Consider the following 22,124-nt stretch of genomic DNA (forward strand, 5'->3'; position numbering starts at 1 on the left):
CATTGCCGACGGGGAAAGGGACCTCCATTATCAACCCGTCGACGCCAGGGGAGGGGAGGATCAACGTTGTGGAAGAGGAGGGGAGGAAACAAAAAGCATTTCTGGGTTATTGGCCATTCGGCCAATTTTCAAAATCTTCAATATCTCGGCTGGGTCGTAATGTTTTTCGACCTTGCCCTCTCGTGTCGTGGGTTTGGCACTTGTACACATACCGGTACATGGGGGAAACGCCTGATATTCGGTGTTACCAGCCATTATCCCCGAGGCTGACGACGGATGGCTCCGTCAGCTCGTTGCCTGGATTAGGATCCTGCAAACTAAAGAATGAACATACATGACTTGAAATTCACCGTCACCCAAAAAAAACCACCTTACCCCTCCCAGACTGCAGCCCGCCCCTATACGTGATCGATTGCCCCTCATACACTCCGGCCCCGGGAACCGCGGATCTAGACACGGCATCTCATCGTACCACCGCCCCCTCCTTCCGGTGCCCCACACGCCGGCACACCCACTCACACCCGGTTTCCTAGCCCCCAGCCCAGACCTCCTCATCTCCGTCCGGAGCGGAGGGAGCCAGACCATGACCCCGGAGCAGAAAGTAAGCCCGTCGGGCCCGAGCACCGGCGGCAGCGGCGGCGGCAGCGGCGACGGGTCGTCGGCCGGCGCAACCGCCGCGGCGAAGCGCTACCGCGTGCTGCTCTCGTGCGGGCCCTGCCGGGCCTCCAAGCTGAAATGCGACCGCTCCGAGCCGTGCGGCCAGTGCCTGAAAAAGTCCCGCCCGGACGGCTGCGTCTACACCCCGAAGCCCGAGAAGCAGAAGCCCGCCAAGGGCATGGCGGCGCGGCTGAAGCGGCTCGAGGGCATGGTGCGGACCATGATGGACGACGGCGGCACGCCCCCGCGGGCCGTCGATGCCGCGCCCAAGGACGAGGGCGTCGCCCAGCCCGGCGGCCACCTTGTCCGCGGAGAGCGGGCGTCGACCTACGTTGGCGCGACGCACTTCATGGCCATTCTCGAGGATGTGAGTCGAACCCCCCCCGCCGTCCACTTCGCCTCGGCCTCAAGGTGTCATGTGGAGGATGGCATGCAACAGGCGGGTGAGAGGAATCGCATCGACTAACAGGGGCGTGTGTCCAGATCGAGGATATGAAGAACTACTTCGAGGAGCCAGAGGTCGTCGAGGATGAGAGCCCCGAGCAGTGTAACGATCTCGAGGCGCCCGACCTGCTGCTCCTTTCGAGAAACACGCCATCCAGCCGAGAGGACTTGCTGAAGCTGGTCCCCGAGCGGAAGGTCGTCGACCGCCTCATCATGAGGTACTTTTCATCGCATAGCCCTTCGCAACGTAAGATGCCACTCCCAGGCAAAAGTTATCTCTTACGGAATACGTGCTGATCATGATCGTAGACATCGTCCACAGGCCGACTTTTGTAAAACAGGTATGTCTTTGCCCCATCCCCCTTACTTTAGAATGAGCTTTCCCCTATTTCTCTCCCGACTCTTCGCCGGATTCAAGCTCACGCCCCAACAGTACGCCAAATTCTGGATCGACCCCTACGGCACCTCGATCCACTGGCTCGCCCTCCTCTTCATGATCATGTCCCTCGGCGTCTTCTACTCGACCTTCATGGCGCCGCACGAGGTCGCCGTCGACTCCCCGCAGCCGCCAATGGACCGCTTCAAGACCTACCGCGCCGCGGCCGCGTGGTGCCTCGTCTGGGGCAAGTACAGCACGCAGCCGTCCTTCACCACGGTCGCGCCCTTCATCCTCTACGTCGAGGCCGAGTTCATCATCTCCCGCGCCGCGCAGATGAACTGCTACGTCATGTCGTCCGTCTGCCTCCGCCTGCTGCTCAAGATGGGCCTCCACCGCGACCCCAGCAAGCTCGCCAGCATCTCGCCCTTCGAGGGCGAGATGCGCCGGAGGATGTGGTACATGGCCGTCCAGCTCGACCTGCTCGTGAGCTTCCACATGGGCCTGCCGAGCATGCTCAACGGCATCGACAGCGACTGCGAGCTGCCCCGCCACCTGGTCGACGAGGACTTTGACGAGGACACGGCCGAGCTGCCGACCCCCAGGCCGGCGACCGACTACACCGAGATGACGTACCCGATCAACAAGAGCGCCATGATGCTCGTCTTCGGCCAGGTGGCGCGGCAGGCGCACCTGCTGGCGCCGCCGCCGTACAGCGAGATCATGCGGCTCGACGGCCTGCTCAACGCGGCGTGGGGCAAGATCCCGCAGTTCATGAAGGTGCGGCCCCTGGAGGAGTGCGTCACGACGCCGCCGATGCAGATCATCCAGCGCTTCGGGCTCGCGTCGCTGTACCACAAGGGCCGCTGCGTGCTCCACCGGCGCTTCCTCGTCGAGCCCGTCCCGAAGCGGGAGCACGACTACTCGCGGTGGCAGTGCCTCGAGGGCGCCATCGTCCTGCTGGATATCCAGAACACCATCTGGAACGCCTGCCAGCCCGGCAACATGCTGAACCAGCACGGGTGGTTCGTGTCGTCGCTCGCCGTCCACGACTTCCTCCTCGCCGCCATCATCCTGTACCTGGCGATCGGGAACACGCAGTTCTGGGACGGGGGCGAGCACGAGTGGATGGCGAACATCAGTCCGCCCCCCACGAGGGAACGCCTCCTGCACCTGCTCCAGCGGTCCTACACCGTGTGGGTTAGCATTGCGCAAGGCGTGCCCGAGGTCCAGAAGACGGCCGACATCATGGCAACGATGCTGGGCAAGCTCGGCTCGCCCCCGAGCTCGCCGCCAAAGGACGACGGTGGCCGGGTGTCGGCGCCGGTTCCACGGCAGAGCAGGAGCACGGCATCAGAGGGCAGTTCTATCCAGGACCATCAACTCATCGGCAGTCTCTCGATCGGCGGTCAGAAAGCCCGAGCGTACCAAACAAGCTTACATCACGTTGCTGACTACATGGCAGATTCGACTTCGTTCCCTTCGAGTGTGGCGAACCACCTCCAGCCCTACGAGCTTGTCACTCCAAGTCTGGGATCCAGCGATTCTGGTCTTGATCGAGGGTGGATTGCGGTTGGCAACGAAATGGACTGGGTACGTTCACATCTGAGAAGCACGAGGCAGCATTCATCTTGCTAACCCTCCACAGCGGTACTTTGACAACATCATAGCCCAGCCAAACAACGACCCCATCGGCCTCGAGTCTCTCGACGCCAACCAGCCGTGGTTTAACCGGGCCCCGGGACCAGACGACTTCGACTTCTCGGCGTCCGGGGCGTGGGACCCGAACCTGGGACAGCTACAGCGTTAATCTGAGGCTGACCATGCCGCATTCCACGGTGAGCTGCAAGGGTCGCATATCAGAGGGCCGACCGCCTTGCCCATATGCCGCTGCCAGGGCGGCTCGGCAGCTGAGGGAGCTGGCCCCAAGCCTACAGCAAAGACGACCCAGAACGAGCGCACGGGGCTACAGCTCCTCCAGGCTCGAGCTCCTCCTCGGGGCCTAGCAAAGGCGACCGACGTGGTGGGGGGGCGCCAGCTAGACTTCTTGCTTCCTTCGACACGCGATATCGGTGCCCACAACGACGATGGGCCCGTAACCGTGGGGGACACCTGCGCCGGGCTGTATTTACGTACTTGACTACCAGGCTAGTCGGCAGGGATGCCAAAACAAGTCGGCTCAGCTGACTTGAAAATAGACGCGAGGTCGGCGGTCGGGAAGCAACTGACATCGTGACCCCGGATTTTCTTCTGCTTTGGGCCCTCATCAAAAATGGAAAAAAATTCAAACTCGCTGGACACCGATGGCGTGCGATGGGCCGCCGTCCTCGGGGAAATTGAGCCCTGCAAGTCGCCGAGGGGGTCTGTCTCTTTCTCATGGTTTGAGACAGGGTGAAAACCGTGACGTAAAACCGGTGGGCCGGTGGAAGTGGCCGGCGGCGAAGTGCGTTTGAAGCCCAACAAATGTCGTCTTTGACGACGGACGATGCTGGAGCTGGAGCTGGAGTTGGTGCTCCAAATCCTGCATCTCGTCTTCTCCATAGGCGTGCTGGAGAGGATGCGACGTTCCGACATGGGAGCTGGCGTGTTACGGAACGGTGCCCTATGATGCATGGGCCATCTTCCCCGCAAAATCCGCAAATTGGCGGCAGCGAAGCGGGGACTGATTGCATTAGACCAGCATCTGGAGCAGCAGCGGGAGCTTGTTGGTGCTTTCTGCTGTGCCGAGCTGAGCTTGCTGTTGTTGAGCAGGCTGTTTCCTCAATCGTCGAGGGTGGGTTACACAAGGTTCGACTGCGGTCTGGTCACCGAGGACAGCGAAGCGACACCAAGCCCTCCGGTGCAGATCTGGTGAGTCGCAGATTCTTCCGCGGAGATACCCACTTCGAGAAGAGGGGAAACGTTGGCTTATGAGCAGACCGGAACGCCCAGTTGGTTTGGTGGATGACGGCATGGACGGTGGTTTGGACGTTAGTCGGGCCCATTTGTACGTAATGGAAAAAATGCGGTGCTAGCCAGGTCGGCATTGCGCGATGCTTGGGGGGGTGCCATTGGCGCATCGTTGCCCAAGCCTTAATTTTTTTTTCCTCCTCTTGTCTCTCAGCTCTTTGTCAATGAGATTACAGATCTTGGCGCCTCCCTCCAGCCGGTTGATAGTAGCTTATCTTTGTCCGACGGGCCATCATTACCCTTTTGTTTGTTGTTTGAAACCTAAAGCACGTCCAGGGGAGATGGTTGAAGGGAATCCGTCGTCCCAGCACGGCGGGCCGGATCGCTGATGATGGGCGTACATGGAGAGAGCAAGTAGTCGCGGCTGCTGCAGCAGGCCTAGGCTTTCAGCAGAAGCAGGTTCAGGTTCAGGTTCCGCCTCAAACTCGGCGCAAGGGATGCCCCCGCTGGGGTTGCGTTTGTCTGCTGTGGCTCGGCGGCCCAGGCCCATCCAAGCCCGCCGGCTGCTCACGTCCAATACTGGCACCTTGTGGTGTCGGAATTCTCAGCAGTGAGCACGAGGCACAGGCCTTGGCTCTTTCCGCCCGCCTTCGTCATGGTACATTTCGCACCATTCAACAGCTTCCCGGCCGGCAACGATGGCATTCCAATGGCCAATGGCAGAGCCTGAGCGAGACATATCAGCGAGGCGATTGGCAAGCCACCGTCGTGTACATCAGCGGGAGCTTGACGCTGCGGCAGCCGATGTGCATGAGAGACAGAGCACTGCGGTAGGCGACGGCATGGTGCGATGCTGGGTTGGACCTGGGACGGAGGCACACGCTGTAGCCGACGCGAGTGTGGCACGGGTGGTTCGCCATTGAGGTTAATCTCAGACTTGCAGAGGATGAGGCTAGAGGAAGACGGGTGGATGCTAGGGCTTGTCGCCGCGGCGGTTGCGGGAGAGTGTGCGTGTCTCTGGGATTGCACTGAATTTCCCCATCTGGACCTGTGATTGCGATATATCGATACACTGCACTACCTCGTCTTGCCTTGGAGCTATCTGTGGGGCCCGGCCGCCTGGGGGCCCGGCCCATGCTGTATGTAGGTACAGTACACTACAGCAAGAACCCAGCGGTACGCTTGGCCGTTCGGTAGGGTTGCGCCGATGGTAGTATACACTACATCCGCCCGCGGTAATAGCGCAAGGGATTTGGAGCGGTGCATCTGGGGACTGGGACGGCGCAGAAATCTGTGCATCACGTTTTCCGTGTGTGGAGCCCAGAGCCAGAAAAAGTTTGCACAGGGTTCGGAGGATTGTGGCATCGGGATGTGCCCCGATCACCGACGACGCGCCAGTTGACAACGTGTGGGGACCCTGATTTGCGCCGGGGGTTGACCGGAACGACAGTGCTTAAATCAGAGGACCCCGTGACGAACGGCCGTGCTCGCTCGCGGAAGAGAGCACTTTGTAGTGGTGCGGGCGGAAGTTGGGGTTTCGTCAGACTGCATGTTATTTGGGGAGATGGATGCCCTCGGGTTGGGCCCCATAAGGATGGGAGTGTATGTGTAGGTAGACATGGCGAAACGGACGATGGATATGGAGACGCAGACAGACTCTTGTCCGTAGACGGATGTTCCGGTCTGATGTAATGATGTGATGACAGGCCGAACCATCAGGGGCTCGTGCCTGGCCAGTGACGGTGACAGTGGCAGCGGCAGCGGTCGGTGAGCAAATCAGAGGGCCGAGTCGACGAGTACGGCGTAGATGTAGTACGGGCGTGCGAGGTAGAGACAACAAAGGTCGGACGGGCAGTGAAATGAAGGTGCGGCACCCGCAAGGTACCCTTTTGTTTTTCTCCCCCTTCCCGGAGCCAGGTCAGGTCAGGTCAGACAAAGAGAGGCAGCGTGTATCTAGAGGATGGCGGCATGACATGGGCATGGATAGGCCTGGGCATGGTTGCACGGAATGGGCAGTAGTACACTAGAAGACAGTAAAGTTGCAAGAGATAAGGAAAATTTTTCTGAAGCAGCGCCGCATTGCGCAAAAAGACTGGGGACAAATGGCGAGAGGAGAGAGGAGCATTCGTACTGCGGTAATAAAAAAATAAAAAATAAAAACAAAAGGGCAGGAAAAGCTAGAGGTGAGTTTCCCAGTAGGTAAGAGCAACTGTGTAAGCGAAACCCCGAGCCAACCGCGGCCATCCTCTTACATAATTAGGCCAGCCTTGAACAGCCCTGGGGAGGCCCCAGTAATTTACTCCCCCCTCCTCCGCTGGTCTGGATACTCAGCAACTTGGCTTGGGTACGATACGGTACGGTACGAATACCTCGCACCACTGGCCTCCGTCTCGTCTCGTCTCGTCTCGTCGTGCTTCCCAGTTTCCTCGTCATTCGAAAGTGGGTGACGGGTGCGATGTGCCTGCCCTGTCTGGTCCAGGGCGGTCCCGTCCTGTGGAGGGCTCCAGAAGGAATCCAGCGGCCCCCCGTCTCGTTGATGCATCGCCCGATTCAGTGACCAAGTCATCGATCCAGGGCATTCACTGGCCCGGTGCTGGGATGGGACTCTGCATTCTGGAAGTCGCTGGAGGGGTTTGCCAGGAAGGAGACAGACGGTGGTGGGCATGGGCAGGCCAAGGGGGGTAGGAAGGTACACGTGCGTCCACGGCGACACGGTATCGGCCCAGGTATCCGCGTACCTTTCTTGTGCAATGTGCGGATGCAGAGTAGCAGCACTCGTTCCCCCCTCCCTCACACACACATTGCCCGGCTCATCCCACCAGGACTTCTCCTCCCACCCACTTTGACTTCCCACCTCGCCCTCACTCGCAGCTTCACTCGCTCGCTCTCTTATTGCTGCGTAGCATTACTCGATTGCCGTGGTAATATGTATGCCACTGTACCTCCGTCGTCAGTGGTGCCAGCAAGGTACCTACTCCTGCTGCTCTGATTCTGACGAGCGAGTCCCCATCGCTCTTGTTTCCGTCCCATCCTTGGACAGCCACCAGCGGCAGCCCATGTCATTCATACTCCTCCGCGCGTGCTTCCGGCCCCATGGATGATGGTTTGATGGCTGGCGTTTCCGCTCGATGGGGCCCCGTTGTTGCGCTTGCACAAGGACCGAAGGAAAAACGCAACGTGCTCACCCTCGTGGCCGCCGGCGAACAATCAATTATTAACAGAAAAGGGCCAACCGCCAGCTCGTGCCGCGCCATGCCCACGCCCATGCCCTGACCACCGAATCACCGGGTAAAATACAAATTCACATAAGATTTTGCCTTTGACCTCGCCCTTCCGTTGCACCTGGCCTGTGATCCTGAATTGAGACACGACCGACCGTTGTTGACATTGTCTGCCTCTCTGCCTCTACTTACACCGCGGAAGCCAACCTATCCCCGTCTGCCTCCTCCGAATACCTACCTACCCGCTCTCGCTCACGTACCGTGTTCCCCTCGTTTCTTCTCACCACTCGTCACTGCAGATCTACCTCTGCCCTTTCTGTTTCCCTCTTCCCCGATCCCGCCGACGACATCGCCCTCTCGTCGACTTACACGCCGCCTGCTTATTCGGCCAACGTCCACCACCAGCACCGCTCGGAGCCAGCGCTGTGTAACTTGTCCGCTTCCAGTTGGGCAAATCACCACACGGACTGACTAGGACCGGCTCTCAGAGCTTTGACACTCCTCAACTGAGGTCATCTGGACTTCGCCTCCTTTCACCATTGCCCAGAACGCGTTGGATCATTCTTCCAGCCTATTCCTATTCCAACCGTCCGACTCGGCGGCCTGGACGCTCTGTTCCGATCGTCTCACCTCTCAAGGTTCGACTTCACATAAGGCGACCCCATATCTCTTAGTACTCTGCAGAAGACCCCTTGTCATCTGCAAGCAAAAGAGCCGCCCAACGACACAACGAGTAGGCCATCTCGACACGGCAAGACCCAAGACCCCAAGAAGCATCATCTGATCCCGTCGTTATCCACCCGCAACGTGGATCTCTTATTTTTTCCTCTTCTGACCGTACACGACCCCGTATCAACCCGTACACCGCTGTGAGACAACCCCCGGGACCCCGCCAGTTTTCACATCGGATTTCCACGCCGAACTTCCTCCCAGCGTGCCCGCCCAACTCGGCGACTCATCTTAAACTGCCAGAGCACGAGGTATTCCACCCAGTGACGCTGGACGCGCATACAGGGGCACGGTCAGCCAGTGTTTACCCCGATTGGACAGTTCCCTTGCGCCGTGAGCCCTGCGATGCAGATTATCGGTGGCTAGCCCAACAACGACAACAAGTCCAGCAAGCACGCACATCTGCATCATCCTTGACGAAGCTGGCCTGACTGGGCAAGTCGACTAACAGCACTTTTGCTCACTTGACTGAGACCGGCAGGGGACACACACACACAACACACACACCTCACACTCTTGTCACTCACACACAACACACACACACGCACGCACACACTTATCTACGACACTGCACGCACATCTCTATCCGCACACCGTCGAACTGCCTCACCTCATTAGACACCCCTCCTTCATTCTACAGCTTCTGCAGCTGCCAACGTCCAACTTTCGGAGCACTTATCTCAGGAACACCCGAGGCAATTACGAGGGCGTGCAACAACCCTTGAGATCTCCCTCTCGGTTGCGGAATCTGCTCCGACACAAACTTCCCTTATCAGCATTGGCTACGCCTGCCCGCCCTATCTTCCACATTCCCACCCCCCCAAACGGATTCCACCATCGCCGCCTCCGCCGACGGACGCAGCCTAGTTTGCTATCCGTACGTTCCCCCGGATCTTTTGATCGACCTTTGGCTCGGACAAGCGTGCGTCCATCTCTAGCAGCTTGGCTTTTTACCTGCTTGCTGGGGTCAACCCCGCCATCGACCAAAAAAAGGAGCTCGCTTTGATAACGGCATTTGCTATCTATCTCGCCATTCTCCTCAACCGACCCCTCAGGGTTCTTGAATCATTCCGGCCCAGGAACCGCATTTAATTATTTTTTTGGCGAGAACTCACCCCATCACGTCACCCTTCGGCCTCTCTGTTTCTGCCCGTGTCGCTCGCCCTCGCGTGCGCAGAGACCTGCACTTGGCCCGTTCGGTCCCTCCCCTATTCCCCGATAGCCCTCCGGCCTGCCATAGGTTCGAGGTAGCATTTTACGTATCGGTTTCTCATGGTTGATACTCCTCTTTAAAACATTCCCATCAACCCCAACACCAGGACAAAGCCGTTTTCGGGACACCCATCATCAATCTTTTCTCCACAAACCAAGTCCACACTTACACCCTCCTACAGCGCATTCTCTGGGGGAAATAGTGGGGTTGACGACAAGCCCTTGCAGAAGAACCCTTCTTTCGAACCAAAACCTTTCTGTGCTGCCTTTCAGTTCCTGCTCTTCCCCGCAAGAGCAGTTTGTGTCGGAGACTCTAGATGGTTACCCTGATGCCTTCACAACTCAACGGGATTGGGATCCCCATCCGGCCCGCCAAACAACAACAGCACCAGCAAGACCACTCGAATCACCACTACCACGGCGACTCGGCAGTGTACAGCGGCACCAGGACGCACAAGCACTCGCGCTCGTCGTATTCCGAGTCTTCGCCGCTGGCCTCCTCAAGAAACAACTCCTTGACCTTCCGCCCGTTCAAGCGCGCGATGCCCACCCCCAACAAGACCATTGCCGTCATTAACGCTAGCGGTCGCCAGGCCGCCTCTTTCATCAGAGTCGCCACTGCCGTAGGCTATCACGTTCGCGCCCAGCTGCGGAATCTTGAGGGGGTCGTGGCCACCGAGGTCAACTCAAATCCCAACGTCACCGTCCTCGTCGGCGAGCTGTACACCAGACACAAGCCCACTGCCGACAACAGGGACGTGACGACACACGGTCCGATTTCCGGCGTCGGCGTCAACCATGACTTGATCACTGACCTTTTCCGCGGCACTCAACTGGCTTTCATCAACACCACCTTTTATGGAGACGAGTTCCAGATCGGAAAGGCGCTGGCCGATGCCGCCAAGAGGGCTGGAGTTCAACACTACATCTACTCCTCTATGCCGGACCACGCGGCATACAGCTCGGACTGGCCATCGCTCCCTCTCTGGGCCGCTAAACATCAGGTCGAGGAGTACGTCCGCTCAATCGAGCTGCCCGCGACGTTCGTCTACACGGGTATATACAACAACAACTTTACTTCGCTGCCGTACCCGCTCTTCTGCATGGATCTTCAGCGTGACGGTTCTTTCCAGTGGAAAGCCCCCTTCCACGAGGATGTGAAACTGCCGTGGCTCGATGCCGAGCACGATGTCGGGCCGGCCATTCTGCAAATCTTCAAGGACGGCGTGGCCAAGTGGCGCACGAAGCGTGTTGCTCTGGCATGGGAGATGCTGACTCCGCGCGAGGCCTGCGAGGTTTTCGCGCGAGGCGTTGGCCGGCCAGTCAAGTACATACGGGGCCCGGTCGAGTTGAAGGTCAAGATTCCCAATGGGTACCGGCAGCACCTCGAGGCGTTGGAGAAGCTGTTCTCACTCGGCCACGAAGACCCCAAGAAGCAGCCCCCGTACTTTGGCGACGTGGAGCTGGAGGAAAACTGCCTCACACAATCCATGGCTCTTTGGGAAGGACCCCGGGGCCTCGAGGAATATGCACAGGAAGCGTTCCCACTGGAAGAACAGGCCAATGGCTTGACGTGGATGCTGGAAGAGGAGGAAGAGGTTCCCGAGGAGGAGGTTGTGCCGGCCACTCGCCAGCGGGAACAAGAAGTTCAACAGGAAGAGGAGGAAGAAGAATACTCGGACGACGAGGACGGCTTGGTGATGAGAGGTCTGAAGAGAGACGAAGAGGAATGGCTTGCATGAGGCCTCGGAGAAAGTCCGGAAGTACCGCCCGGTCTCGACGGCTATGAGCTCGATCGATTTTGGGAGCACATCACACCACACACGACATACATATTACATGCAGCGGCGTACCGGTGACGGGGATGGGAAAAAAACGATAGGAATTGGTTGGAAAAATGCGCGTTTGGGGATTCAATTTTCTTTGCCGCCCAGCAGCGTCCCTCCCCCAAGTTGGGGTCGAGCTGTGGCCTGACTGGGTTGGCTGTATGTGTGAAGGCGATGACAGCTCTTTCCTCGAAATTTTTCATATGAGCTGGCATGGCGTTGCGTGGTTGACGAAAAAAAAAACAAGGGCGGCGAGTGATGCATAGCTCGCGGGTGATTTTTACTGGTTTGATTTGGTTTTTGTTCATGACAGCATTGCGGCAAGGAGAGAGGAAGGGGGAAGGGCAATATGCCAATGGATCTTATCACCACAATATAAGACACGTTATTTCAACCACGAAGCACCCACTGTGAGGAAGAGGGGGAAATGGGAAGAACGGGAACGCGCGAGGGGCATGGGCCCAGCAGAAAGGGGATTTCCTTATTTATGCCCGGGCTTGGTGGCCAGAACGTGACTTGATGCGGCAGCGTCCCCTTGCTCGAGCGTGGGGGTACCATCTCTGTCAGGTGAAGTATCCGACTCACCGTAAATCCCGATTCGGTGAGGTTGCGTGGGAGGACAACCGACACACCGAAGGCGGGCCCGGGCCGGGAGGATTTGCACAAGGGCCCCGGGGCGTGCATGTGGTATGACTTCATCGTCGGTACATCTTTTTTATCTTGATTATCTTTCGGGTTGGGAGCCCATTTAATGGTTGAGGAGTGAAGATCGGACGGTGTTGGTGTCACCATGGGCCTGCCTGGGATGGGCCCCCAATGTTGGGACACGTCTTGGCGAAGAGCTCTGTTTTTTGAGCAGCGAGAGGGTTCTGTCATTGTTGTCTTGATTCTAATAATATGTTCCGGATGCTGGTTCGGAAGTTCTTCTAGAAGCCTTCGAGTCATGTTATCCAAACTCCGAGATTGGCTTGGCTCGATAAACATGAGAGATAGGTAGACAGGGGAGGGTCCTTGGAGTCCCCCCTCGCTGCGTATCTGATAAGGAAAAAAAAACCAAGTTTTTTTTCTTTCCTGAGCGAGACCCGGATTCTTGGAGTGAGAGATAAGGTGAGCTTGGGCCCGCGATGGAAATGCGCGGAATGAGATTCCGACTCTTTCTTGATGAGCATGACGCGAAGAAGGCGCCAGGTCGCGCTATGTCCTCCCGATGAGCTTTCGGTGACGCGAGGGAAAGTGTCATGCCCGGCTTGCTTTCACCCTTTTGCGAATCGCGAAGGCATCCTACGTTACGGTAGTCCCGTCGACTAGTTGACGATCCGGCCCGGGGCCTTCTCTGCACCAACTGTCCATGTGAGCCTCAGCATTTTTGCATGTGGATCGCCAGCTTACAGCAGATTGTGAGATGTGACGGCATCCCACACCCCTTTCCGAGACGCCTGTGGAATTCCGAGCCCTTATCGGCGGCTCTTCAGGACGCGGATGGGTTCAAGCCGGTGCACACAATCAAGTACAACTCTTGGAAGAACACATCCGGGGCAGGGACCAGGTTTTGCCAGGGCCTTCTTTCCTTATCAATCCCCCAAGTGGCACACTCATCTAGACCCCCCCTAAGTGGCTTGCCTCTTATCCGTCCAGGTTCTCAGTACGGGCACAGCTCACTTTCCCTCGAGTATGGTGTATGTACCCCATTCTGTGACGAACTTACTACGTCAGGATGTATAACCAGTGTCAATAACGCTCGATATCTCTTATCACGTCTCAAGGTCTCCCTCGATGGTTACATGAGCGACGAGTATTGAAGGCGGGTCTTCTTCAGCCAGCGGTCGATGCCAAATGATACTTCCTTGCCACTGAAGGCCCCTCCATTGAGAGCCCCTGGATAGTGGCTCTCCCAAGGCCTGCAGGAGTGTGATCATTTGGCCTGCGCCTACAGAATGTCTTGGTCTGAAAGCCCCTTGTAGCCATCGCTCACTCCCCTCCCAGCTCACTATCTTCTCTCGTATGGCTGCTGTTTAGCCCCTCGGCGATGGCAACGGGCAAACCAGGCCGTCCCTGACCAAGAGAACAAGCAATCCAACCAAGGCAGCGTCTGCGATTCCGCACTTCCAGGCTTGTCGACGAGGGCGCGATGATCAACCAGATAAAGAGGGGGTCATTCCAAACGGAAAGGTTGATAAGAGAATGCATTGCACAGACCAGCAATCTCAAGGCACTACGGGACATGACATTGCGTGAAGTCACGCTGGCGAAGCTCTCTCGAGTCAGATGTAAGTTGATTGGATCCAGCCTCTAAGGACGGGCTCACTGTCGAGACATGGATGCTTGCCATGTACCCCTGAAGCTGCCGGGTCTCCGTCAAGGCAGTTCCCGTCCTCTGCGCCGACCTCCCCCTGCCGCTGTCGACTAGCTGCTTGCACTTCTCTCCCCCCCTGGAGAGGGAGGAGGGTGTCAGGGGGTCCCGGCAAGACCATCCAGGCGCTGCGTTTATGACGTGTGCTGTGTGCGTGTTGGCTCGGGTTCGCCAGCCCTGCCGTTCCCGCCGTTCGCTCCCGCCCCGCGGATCCGGTTTTGGCATCCATTGGTCGTCCGTCGCCAGTGACGGGGAGAAAACTATGCAGCCACCAAGCGAGCTTCTCCGGCCGCTGTACCCTCGGGTGCCTTTATCGATGTTGGTCTCGCGTTACACGGCCCTCTCAAGTAGTCTCAAGTAGTGCTCGCGGCGAGCCAGCCGGCAATACGAGACACATCTGGTAAACCCTGTGGGCTTGGAGCTAGAGCTAGATATGGGGAGAGGATGTAATCGTTCATTGGATAGATACGTCGCAGAGGCGTGGGCTGCACCGTGACATGCACCGCTTCGACTTGCGGCTCTGTGCTCTTTCGAGAGCCTTGCATACCGGCTCTTTTAAAACCGCGTTAGTAACTTTGATTCGCCAATGTCTTTATGGCTTGAATTTTATAAACTCACATTAGGTCTTGCGTACCAGAAGACTCGAGTAACTGTTTTCACTGTCCAGGCGCTGACCCCCTTCGACTGACCGATCAACATCCGTATTATCCACATCTTCTTGCACATCAATGCTGGCACATTGCAAAAAGAGTGCTTCACGAGTCAGGGAATGAAGACAAAGAGACATGGCGTACGACCGGGGACTTTTATCTCTTATCAAACGGCCTGCCTCTACGAAATGCTCCGTATCAACCCTCACCCCCCCTGCCCCGAGGTTCAAAGATGGAAATTGCAACAAAGCCGCCTATCCCTGATATAAACACACCTCCTATGCGGGTCACGATAAAGCATCTCACGCCTTGATATCGCTCCCCTGGATACCCGCCAGCGGCACCTCTTCGGCAGCTCCCTTCCCGACGCGGCCTCCGGGCAACTCGTTCATGGCGTCCTCCTCGCGGTCCAGGTCCCGGAACTGGAACCAGAAGATCAGGCCGGCGACGGCGGCCAGCACGGCGACGATGCCGTAGTTCCAGACCAGGTACGGGTCGGTGCTGATCGGCGTGAAGGCCTGCCCCAGCGCCGCCGATATGGCCGACATGAAGAGCGCTACGGCCTGGACCATGGACCGCATGTTCTTGGGCGCCTTGCTGAAGGCGTACTCCAGGCTCGTGATGCTGGCGAAGATCTCGGACAGGGCGATGAGTACGTAGGCGCCCGTCTGCGCCCACACCAGGATGTCGACGGGTGGGCAGGGGTCGCCATTGGGCAGGGCGCCCGAGGCGAAGCTGCCGCAGGCGGAGCGCCGGTAGATGAAGTGCTGCAGGACGCAGGCCCACACCATGGCCGCGGAGCCCGTGAGGAAGCCGAAGGCGATCCGCTTGATGGGCGTGAACGGGATCTTGAGCTTGCGCAGGGCCGGGTAGAGGCCCAGGTCGCAGAGGGGGATGAAGATTATCAGCGCCAGGGGGTCGAGGTTGGAGAGGATGTCGTTCGGCAGGCCGTTCAGTTTCATCGTGGCGGCCTGGGAGACGAGGTTGTTGTTGACTGGGCGGGATGTCAGAGATGCACACCAGTTTCGGTTCCGCAGGGGGGCAAAGCGCATGAAATGGACTTACGTTGGTTGTAGGAGAGCCAGTAGATGGGATACCACGAGAAGACGGCACACGCTGCGAACCCGCGACGTCTATCGAGGTCAGCACAGAACCAACAGAGGGAGGGGGGGTCGCGATAAAGACTTACAGCTCATCAACCCAGGCGTCGTCAAAGGTCATCCACTTCGGCCGGGTTGTCTCGGTGTATCTCGAGGGCTTGACGTTGTCCCAAAATGTACCATCGTGCATGTTCCTCCACGTCTTTACGGGGTTGATCGACCACCTCCCCCTCTGCGCGAAGAAGAACGTCCTGAGGGCCGGACCCAGGACCGAACCCGCGGGAGGGGCCTCGCGATACCTGCCCTTGCCCCACCACATGACCAAGGGGCAGAGCGCCAGCATGCAAGTCGGCAACGTGAAGCTGAGCCAGAAGCCGACGTACTTCTCGGCGTACACCATCGAGATCTGGCCGATGAGCGCGCCGACGTTGATGAACATGTAGAACCAGTTGTACACCCGGTTGATGGTGATGGCCGGGTCGACGATGACCTTCTCCCCCGACGGCAGCGTGCGGACGGTCAGGTGCTCGATGTCGAGCTGCTCCGTGATCAGGGGGCTGATGTTGGGCTTGAAGCCGCCGGTGGCGAAGCCGATGGTGATCATGCCGACGAGGAGGGCCGACAGGGAGTTGCCGCCGGGCTTGGTGATGACGGGCGGGATGGCGGCGGTGATGAGGATCAGGTGGCCGACGAGGTCGACGGCGATGGAGATGCAGATGGTCTTGTACCGGCCCCAGTACTTGTCCGCGACCCAGGCGCCGAAGAGGGGCATGAAGTACTGCCAGAACTGGTTGAAGGTCGTGATGCCCGTGGAGGCCTGCTGGCCCATCCCCAAGGCGCCGGGTTGGCCTGCCGGAGCGGCGCCGGTCGTCGACCCCGGGGGCAGTGGCTGCTGGATGAAGTTGGTAACTGGGTCATGGTCAGTGCGAGTCACTTCGTGACGGCGATTCCCCTATTCAAACGTACACTTCACCGAGGTTAGCTATTATGCCTGCTTGAAGTGCGGCCCGGGTTCACTTACAACAATGACCGAGCCGTAGTAGGAGAAGCGCTCGCACAGCTCGACAAACGCGATGGTGAAGAGCTTGAAGGGGATGTGATCCGATACTCGTCTGAGTGTTTGCAATTCTTCGTCGGTCGGTGCGTCCGGTCGGGTCTGGACACCCCTCTCTTCGTCCAGAGATGAATCGTCATAGTACTTCATGTCGTAGGAAGCCTCGCTGGGCTGGGCGCCCGGAAGCGCCTTTTCAATCGTGTCTCGCGCAGACATCGTGGCCGCGTCCTCAATCCGTATTCAGGTTAAAGAATGAACCGACTTTCATAAGGGTCTGCAATACATCTATTTAGAGAGGTTTAGTTGGTGTGATGAATGATATATATACTCTTGGCATGCGGTCTGATGCGTGAAACAGCGTGACGGAGCCATGCGGAAGGCAGGGACGAGAAGAGGTGGCCACCTTGGGGGGGAAAGGTAAAGATTGGCTCATGATAAAGAAAGAATCGAGCACGCAGGGATTTGCGGGCGAAGGTAAAACGGTCGAGAACGGACGGGCGCACAGCATATCGTGGGGGAGGAAGTCAATACGTGTGAAGCAACAGGTTTGGGGCGAGTTGGCCCTGGCTCAAGGGGCGAGTGTATGAGAGACCGGACGAGATGGGGGGGCAGATAAGCAGAAATCCCGAAACACCCATCTGGGCTGTTCCGTTTATCACATGAACTTGTTCTTGTATTGGATATATGGTCCAACGGGTAGATTTCCGGCGACTGTGGTTAAAGCTTTGTGTTCAAAATGTCGGGCGCTGGCAGCGCAGAGATGGTTGAGGCATGTAGACTTTTCGGTGTTGCTCCAGACGTGATTGTCCTTCAAAACGAACAGCCACGGAGCATTCAAAACGACAAATAATCGAATAGTACCGGATCATGAATCGGTCCTGGATGACTTCTCAAATGATTATGCACCAACGACCATAACCCCTTTCCGTCCTTTGTGAGAGATCGTCAGCAAGTTCATAGATCAGGTCTTCATATCAAACCAAGAGGACCTGCGCATACCCCATCTGCAACCTAGCGGCGCAAGCAGGGCGGCAAGCACAGCGTCTGATCATTTGGTGCCCCTTGGAGGACCTCTGGCTTTGGGCACCGAGCAGGATACCATCAGGGGATAAGAGCAAAATGCCTTTCGTAGTGGTTCATTTTCATCGCATCTTGGGTGAGCGATGAAAGCAAGCTTGCTTTTCTCGTGCCCCAGCTTTTGAGTATGTGAAGAGGCTTCATAGGACAAGTTGCAGCCAACTCTACACCTTGGACCATGGCTGGCGGAGCGGACATATTGGGTTGAATCCGTCGGCCGACGATACATCAATCAAAAGGTGTTTTGTGAAGGACGAGTAAGACACTGGCCGAGGGCACCACGCATGCGCATGTCATGTTTGATTTCCATTGAGCGCTTGAGCTGCCAAAGAAATCGAGTGATTCCAAGGCGAGTCTCATCGACATGATGTTGCTTCGAGCCTGATATTTTAATAGGCACTGTTGGGGGCTATAGTATCAAGAGTCCTCTGCAAGTTTGAGCTTCTGCGTTTAAATAAAGTTATCGCCGAACACAAGCCCAATGAAGCCCGGGTACTGTGCACAGCTCAAACAGTCTGAAGGGCAGCATATTGCGAGTGTCCAGTAGCGCGTGGCAGGTTGGCTAACGCTTGGTCGCTGTCGTGGAGTTGGCGCCGGGGTCAGGTCTGCCATCCGACTAGGCATGTTTTTGGTGAAAACGGTGAGTCTGGTCTGAGGACGTCGACCAGAACACGCCTTGGCCGCATGGCATGCGAGACAGGGGTCTCACACAGACCCAGCCCACGCCTCAATAATACGCGTTAGACGGGTGCGCTATTGGATCGCACGCTCGACGCATGTCTCTCACTTGCAACTACAAGACCTCAACCCGCAATTTCAGCAACGTGACTTAAGCATCCCTAGGCAGTCGAGTGACGGAGCATTGAGATGGTAGAAATGACTTTGTCGCTTGCTCCGCTCTATTAAATGTTGATATATACAAGCGTTCGAAACGACCAAATTGAATATCCGACCCAAGGGCAGCAGCAATCGCACCCTATGCGGCTCATCACAAGCTTAGCCGGCCCTGGGAGGGAGCAGTTCGCAATGCAGCCATCTCAGGTGCCCCTATTCTGACCCACTTCCTTAGAACTTGCCCTTGAGCAAGTTGCTAATCATCTCGCGGCCGGTGATTCTCGTCGTCGTCCACAGGGTAGGGAAGTCGAGCGTGCTGGAAAGGCCGTCGGCGAAGCCGAAGAACAGCATGGGAGGGATCCAACCGCGCGCGTACTCGAGCGCGAAGCAGCCCTCGTCCATCTTGTACTGCTTAACGTCGCCGCGGTGCAGGTGGTGGACGCTACCCTGGGGGTAGACCTCGGGCTCGTACTTGCCGGGGACGTAGGCGAGCTGGGTGCCGTAGAGGATGTTGAAGTAGTCGTCGGCGGTGTGGCGGCCAGAGTGGCCCTCGGTTCCGATGGCGGTGCCGAAGACGATGAGGTACTCAGTGATGCCTGGAAAACGGTGTGTTAGCGGTCAAGCTCCCTTGCGCATCAGGAAGATGCGGCGAAGCTTACTGGCGTGGATGATGTACATGGCGCCCATGGCACCGCCGGCGTTGTTGAAAACCCACTCCTCGTCGAGGTTGACGTTGTTGGGGTTGATGCCCTTGAGCTCGGTCACGATGTAGTTGACTACGGACCTGGTGTCATTTCCGTGCGCGGAAATAGCGCGCTTAGAAAGGTCGTGCAGGTGCTCATGGTCGAAGATGTAGAACTTTTCAAGGTTCTTCTCAAGGAACATGTAGATGGGGGTCAGGAGACCGATCCACAGTGCCAGCGTAAACAGCCGGCTGAACGACGCCATTATGATGCCAAAAGTCTAAGCACACGATAGATTAAAAAAGGCAGAAGGAATGTGGTGGCCCAATTGGCAGGATATGGTTATTAGGAGGAGGGGGGGTATTAAGGGGGGTTTGCGACGGGAGGGCCGGTGATATTTAAGAGAAGCTTCGTTGAGCTGCCCGGTGTCGCATCGCCAATGTTTTGGTTGAGAATGGGCCCCAGGACCCTGCATTTTCATTTAATTCTGCCTGGCGCCACCGCCCGGAAGCTTGACGTTCCAGTGGCCTGACGAGCTGAACAGTGGGCTGGCTTCAGCAGCCTGGGCACAGTGCCCGGATAGCGGGGCAACCGGCGCAGCGCTCGTCTAGACGGCGCCCGCGGGACCGCATTTCTTCACTGAAAAATTCGGACTTTCGGGTTTTCACAAGCGCATCTCAACCACCGAACGGGACGGACCTTGGACTCAGCCTCACGTGGAGTTGGAAAAATCTCGACTGGGGTCACTCATCTCCCCCCTTCATCTTTCGTCACATTACGTCACGGCACCTTATCTGAGGCCAGACCACCAGCACGATTAAGAGCTGCAGCCGACTTCGCAGTCTCACACATCAACTCACACCCACGCTCACCATGGCCACTGATGAGATTCCCCAGGCCGCCGTGCCGGGCAAGGTCCTGGGCCCGACCACGCGGTACGCCGCCGGCCCGGGTACGCACGTCTACAACGGCAACGTCGTGGCCTCCCTTCTGGGCCAGGTGACTGTGACGCCATCAGCGAAGGCTCAGGCGGGACTCACGAAGCGGCTCACACGCATCACACCCTTGTCGGCGGACGAGCTGGCGACCATCTCCGTGGCGCGGCAGGGTGCGAACAAGAAGCGCGAGGTGCTTCCGGACGTGGGCAACGTGGTGCTGTGCCGCGTCGTGCGGCTGATGCCGAAGCAGGCCATCGTCACGATCCAGCAGGTCGGCGACACGGTTCTGCAGACGGAGTGGCAGGGCGTGATTCGGTCGCAGGACGTGAGGGCGACGGAGAAGGACAAGGTCAAGATTTACGAGAGTTTCAAGCCTGGCGACGTGGTGCGGGCGCAAGTGGTATGTTGCCGAACTCTGCGTGAAACCATAAAGAGCCAAGAGAGACTGACTTTATGCGGTAGATTTCTCTGGGAGACCAGGCCAACTACTATCTCTCCACGGCAGCCAATGAGCTGGGTGTCATCATGGCCACCAGCGAGGCCGGCAACGACATGGTGCCGGTCAGCTGGAAGGAGTACAAGGACCCGGAGACGGGCATCGGAGAGCCGCGCAAGGTGGCCAAGCCCAACTGATGGCTGCGCCCTCTTATCCATTCGCAGTCCGGAGCAGACTGATTGCCCGCCACGATGAGCAGGTCTGCCGAAGCAGTTGAACAGGCACAGACACTCTGGGGGAGGAGGCATTAGAGTTTTCTGCTCCGCCTCGCCGACGAGGCTGATGGTGCCCACTCGCCGAACAAGGAAGAGCTCTCGTCGCGTTTCGAAACGGGAGTTCAGTATGACGACATGACAGCGGGTTTTCTGGCGGTTTCAGACTCTCTGTGCGAACCCGAGGGCCGGCGCGCATAGAGCGCATAGCTTTCTTCCCAAAGCTGCTGCGCATGAATTCTTGTCGAGAAAAGCTCCACCACGAACCATACAACATACGTCGTCCGGAGGGGTTACATGTCAGCAGGGTGCTCTACGTGTACCTTGCGGCGGCAGCGCCGGGCAGGCAGGGACTCAAGGCCAGTGCCATGTTGGAGCCTTATTCATGCAAGGGGACGATCAAGAGTTGTCAAAGGGAATGTTGGGCACAAAAGACGAGCGAAGGGGGGGCGAGAGGAAAGATGACGGGCGTCCACCGTTGTAAAACACGCCGGAGACTGCCCATCCCCCCCTACTCACCCGTTTTGACAAGAAGAGCGAGCAAGCATTCTTCGGTTGATACAGTAATTGAAACAATCAGTCGACAAAAGAATATAAAAGAAGCGTGTCTTAATTAAACCAAATTGTCGGCCCGCAAAGGCAAGAATGCAGCAAATAAGGCAAAGTCCCCGTGTTCGCGTGCCCTCCCTGTCACCTCGGTAGGTGAGGCTTTGATCAAGGAGGTTGCTGGAACAGGAGTGGAGCAGCTTGTCCCGTCGTCACCCAGATTCGGTTTTGTCGCCCAATCGCCGACGTTGTTTGGTCGCTCCCCCCGTCCCATCATCCCCCCGTTCCCATGAAAGCAGGGAGGCGCAGTGCCGTTTGCGTCGTAGGTCAAGGGAAGGCCAGTAATACAGGCCTGGTGTCACACACGACACATAAACCCGGTGGCTAGGCTAAGGTGAGGAGGCGTGTGGGCGGAATTCAGGCAGATGAGTTTTTGTCGACACCTTATTTCTTTTCTTCTTTTGCCGCTACTTTCCTACCTGCGCCTCACTTTTGTCTGTCAGACGGATGCGTACCACCTTGCAGAACCTCCAACGAGTCTTTGTTCAAAGCGCTACCCGAATAAGAACAACACTCTTCAAAAATATACATATCATCGTGTGCCCGCCCATCGCACCCACCCCCCTCTAGAGCCTCGACGTCACATCTTCCAAACTATCGTGTGCACCGCCGCCTAGTCCTGCCCCTCCAACGACCCCCAACTTTCGACCACCACCAAAAGGAAGCCTCCTCCTTCTGCCGCATTTCCTCAGGACTATCCCCCGCGCTCTCTTCCTCTCTCATACACATTCAACAAAACAAGCCAGACAGCAACCGACAAGCGGAAACCC

At 57.6% G+C, this 22,124-nt stretch overlaps 5 protein-coding genes across 5 annotated transcripts; 3 read left to right on the plus strand and 2 right to left on the minus strand.

Moving 5' to 3' along the window:
* Nucleotides 1-583: 583 nt before the first annotated feature.
* EsH8_III_000568 (uncharacterized protein) lies at nucleotides 584-3,287 on the plus strand (the record flags this gene model as incomplete). Its single annotated transcript, XM_083262293.1, has 6 exons — nucleotides 584-1,024; nucleotides 1,141-1,348; nucleotides 1,411-1,442; nucleotides 1,535-2,885; nucleotides 2,943-3,070; nucleotides 3,126-3,287. The coding sequence occupies 6 exons, from the start codon at nucleotides 584-586 to the stop codon at nucleotides 3,285-3,287; spliced, it is 2,322 nt and encodes a 773-aa protein (XP_083122780.1).
* A 6,570-nt stretch (nucleotides 3,288-9,857) lies between these two features.
* On the plus strand, nucleotides 9,858-11,270 carry EsH8_III_000569 (NmrA-like family-domain-containing protein; the record flags this gene model as incomplete). Its single annotated transcript, XM_083262294.1, has 1 exon — nucleotides 9,858-11,270. One exon carries the CDS (start codon nucleotides 9,858-9,860, stop codon nucleotides 11,268-11,270), a length of 1,413 nt encoding a protein of 470 aa, XP_083122781.1.
* Nucleotides 11,271-14,656: 3,386 nt separating this feature from the next.
* Nucleotides 14,657-16,724, minus strand: EsH8_III_000570 (POT family-domain-containing protein; the record flags this gene model as incomplete). The annotated part of the gene is made up of 4 exons (XM_083262295.1): nucleotides 14,657-15,348; nucleotides 15,420-15,487; nucleotides 15,544-16,346; nucleotides 16,476-16,724. The coding sequence occupies 4 exons, from the start codon at nucleotides 16,722-16,724 to the stop codon at nucleotides 14,657-14,659; spliced, it is 1,812 nt and encodes a 603-aa protein (XP_083122782.1).
* Nucleotides 16,725-18,650: 1,926 nt separating this feature from the next.
* Nucleotides 18,651-19,367, minus strand: EsH8_III_000571 (C-8 sterol isomerase ERG2; the record flags this gene model as incomplete). Its single annotated transcript, XM_083262296.1, has 2 exons — nucleotides 18,651-19,015; nucleotides 19,079-19,367. The coding sequence occupies 2 exons, from the start codon at nucleotides 19,365-19,367 to the stop codon at nucleotides 18,651-18,653; spliced, it is 654 nt and encodes a 217-aa protein (XP_083122783.1).
* A 608-nt stretch (nucleotides 19,368-19,975) lies between these two features.
* On the plus strand, nucleotides 19,976-20,673 carry EsH8_III_000572 (exosome non-catalytic core subunit CSL4; the record flags this gene model as incomplete). The annotated part of the gene is made up of 2 exons (XM_083262297.1): nucleotides 19,976-20,440; nucleotides 20,503-20,673. The coding sequence occupies 2 exons, from the start codon at nucleotides 19,976-19,978 to the stop codon at nucleotides 20,671-20,673; spliced, it is 636 nt and encodes a 211-aa protein (XP_083122784.1).
* Nucleotides 20,674-22,124: the final 1,451 nt, after the last annotated feature.

This window comes from Colletotrichum jinshuiense, chromosome 3 (assembly GCF_051148585.1).
Source record: "Colletotrichum jinshuiense chromosome 3, complete sequence".
In the NCBI taxonomy this organism is placed as follows: domain Eukaryota; kingdom Fungi; phylum Ascomycota; class Sordariomycetes; order Glomerellales; family Glomerellaceae; genus Colletotrichum; species Colletotrichum jinshuiense.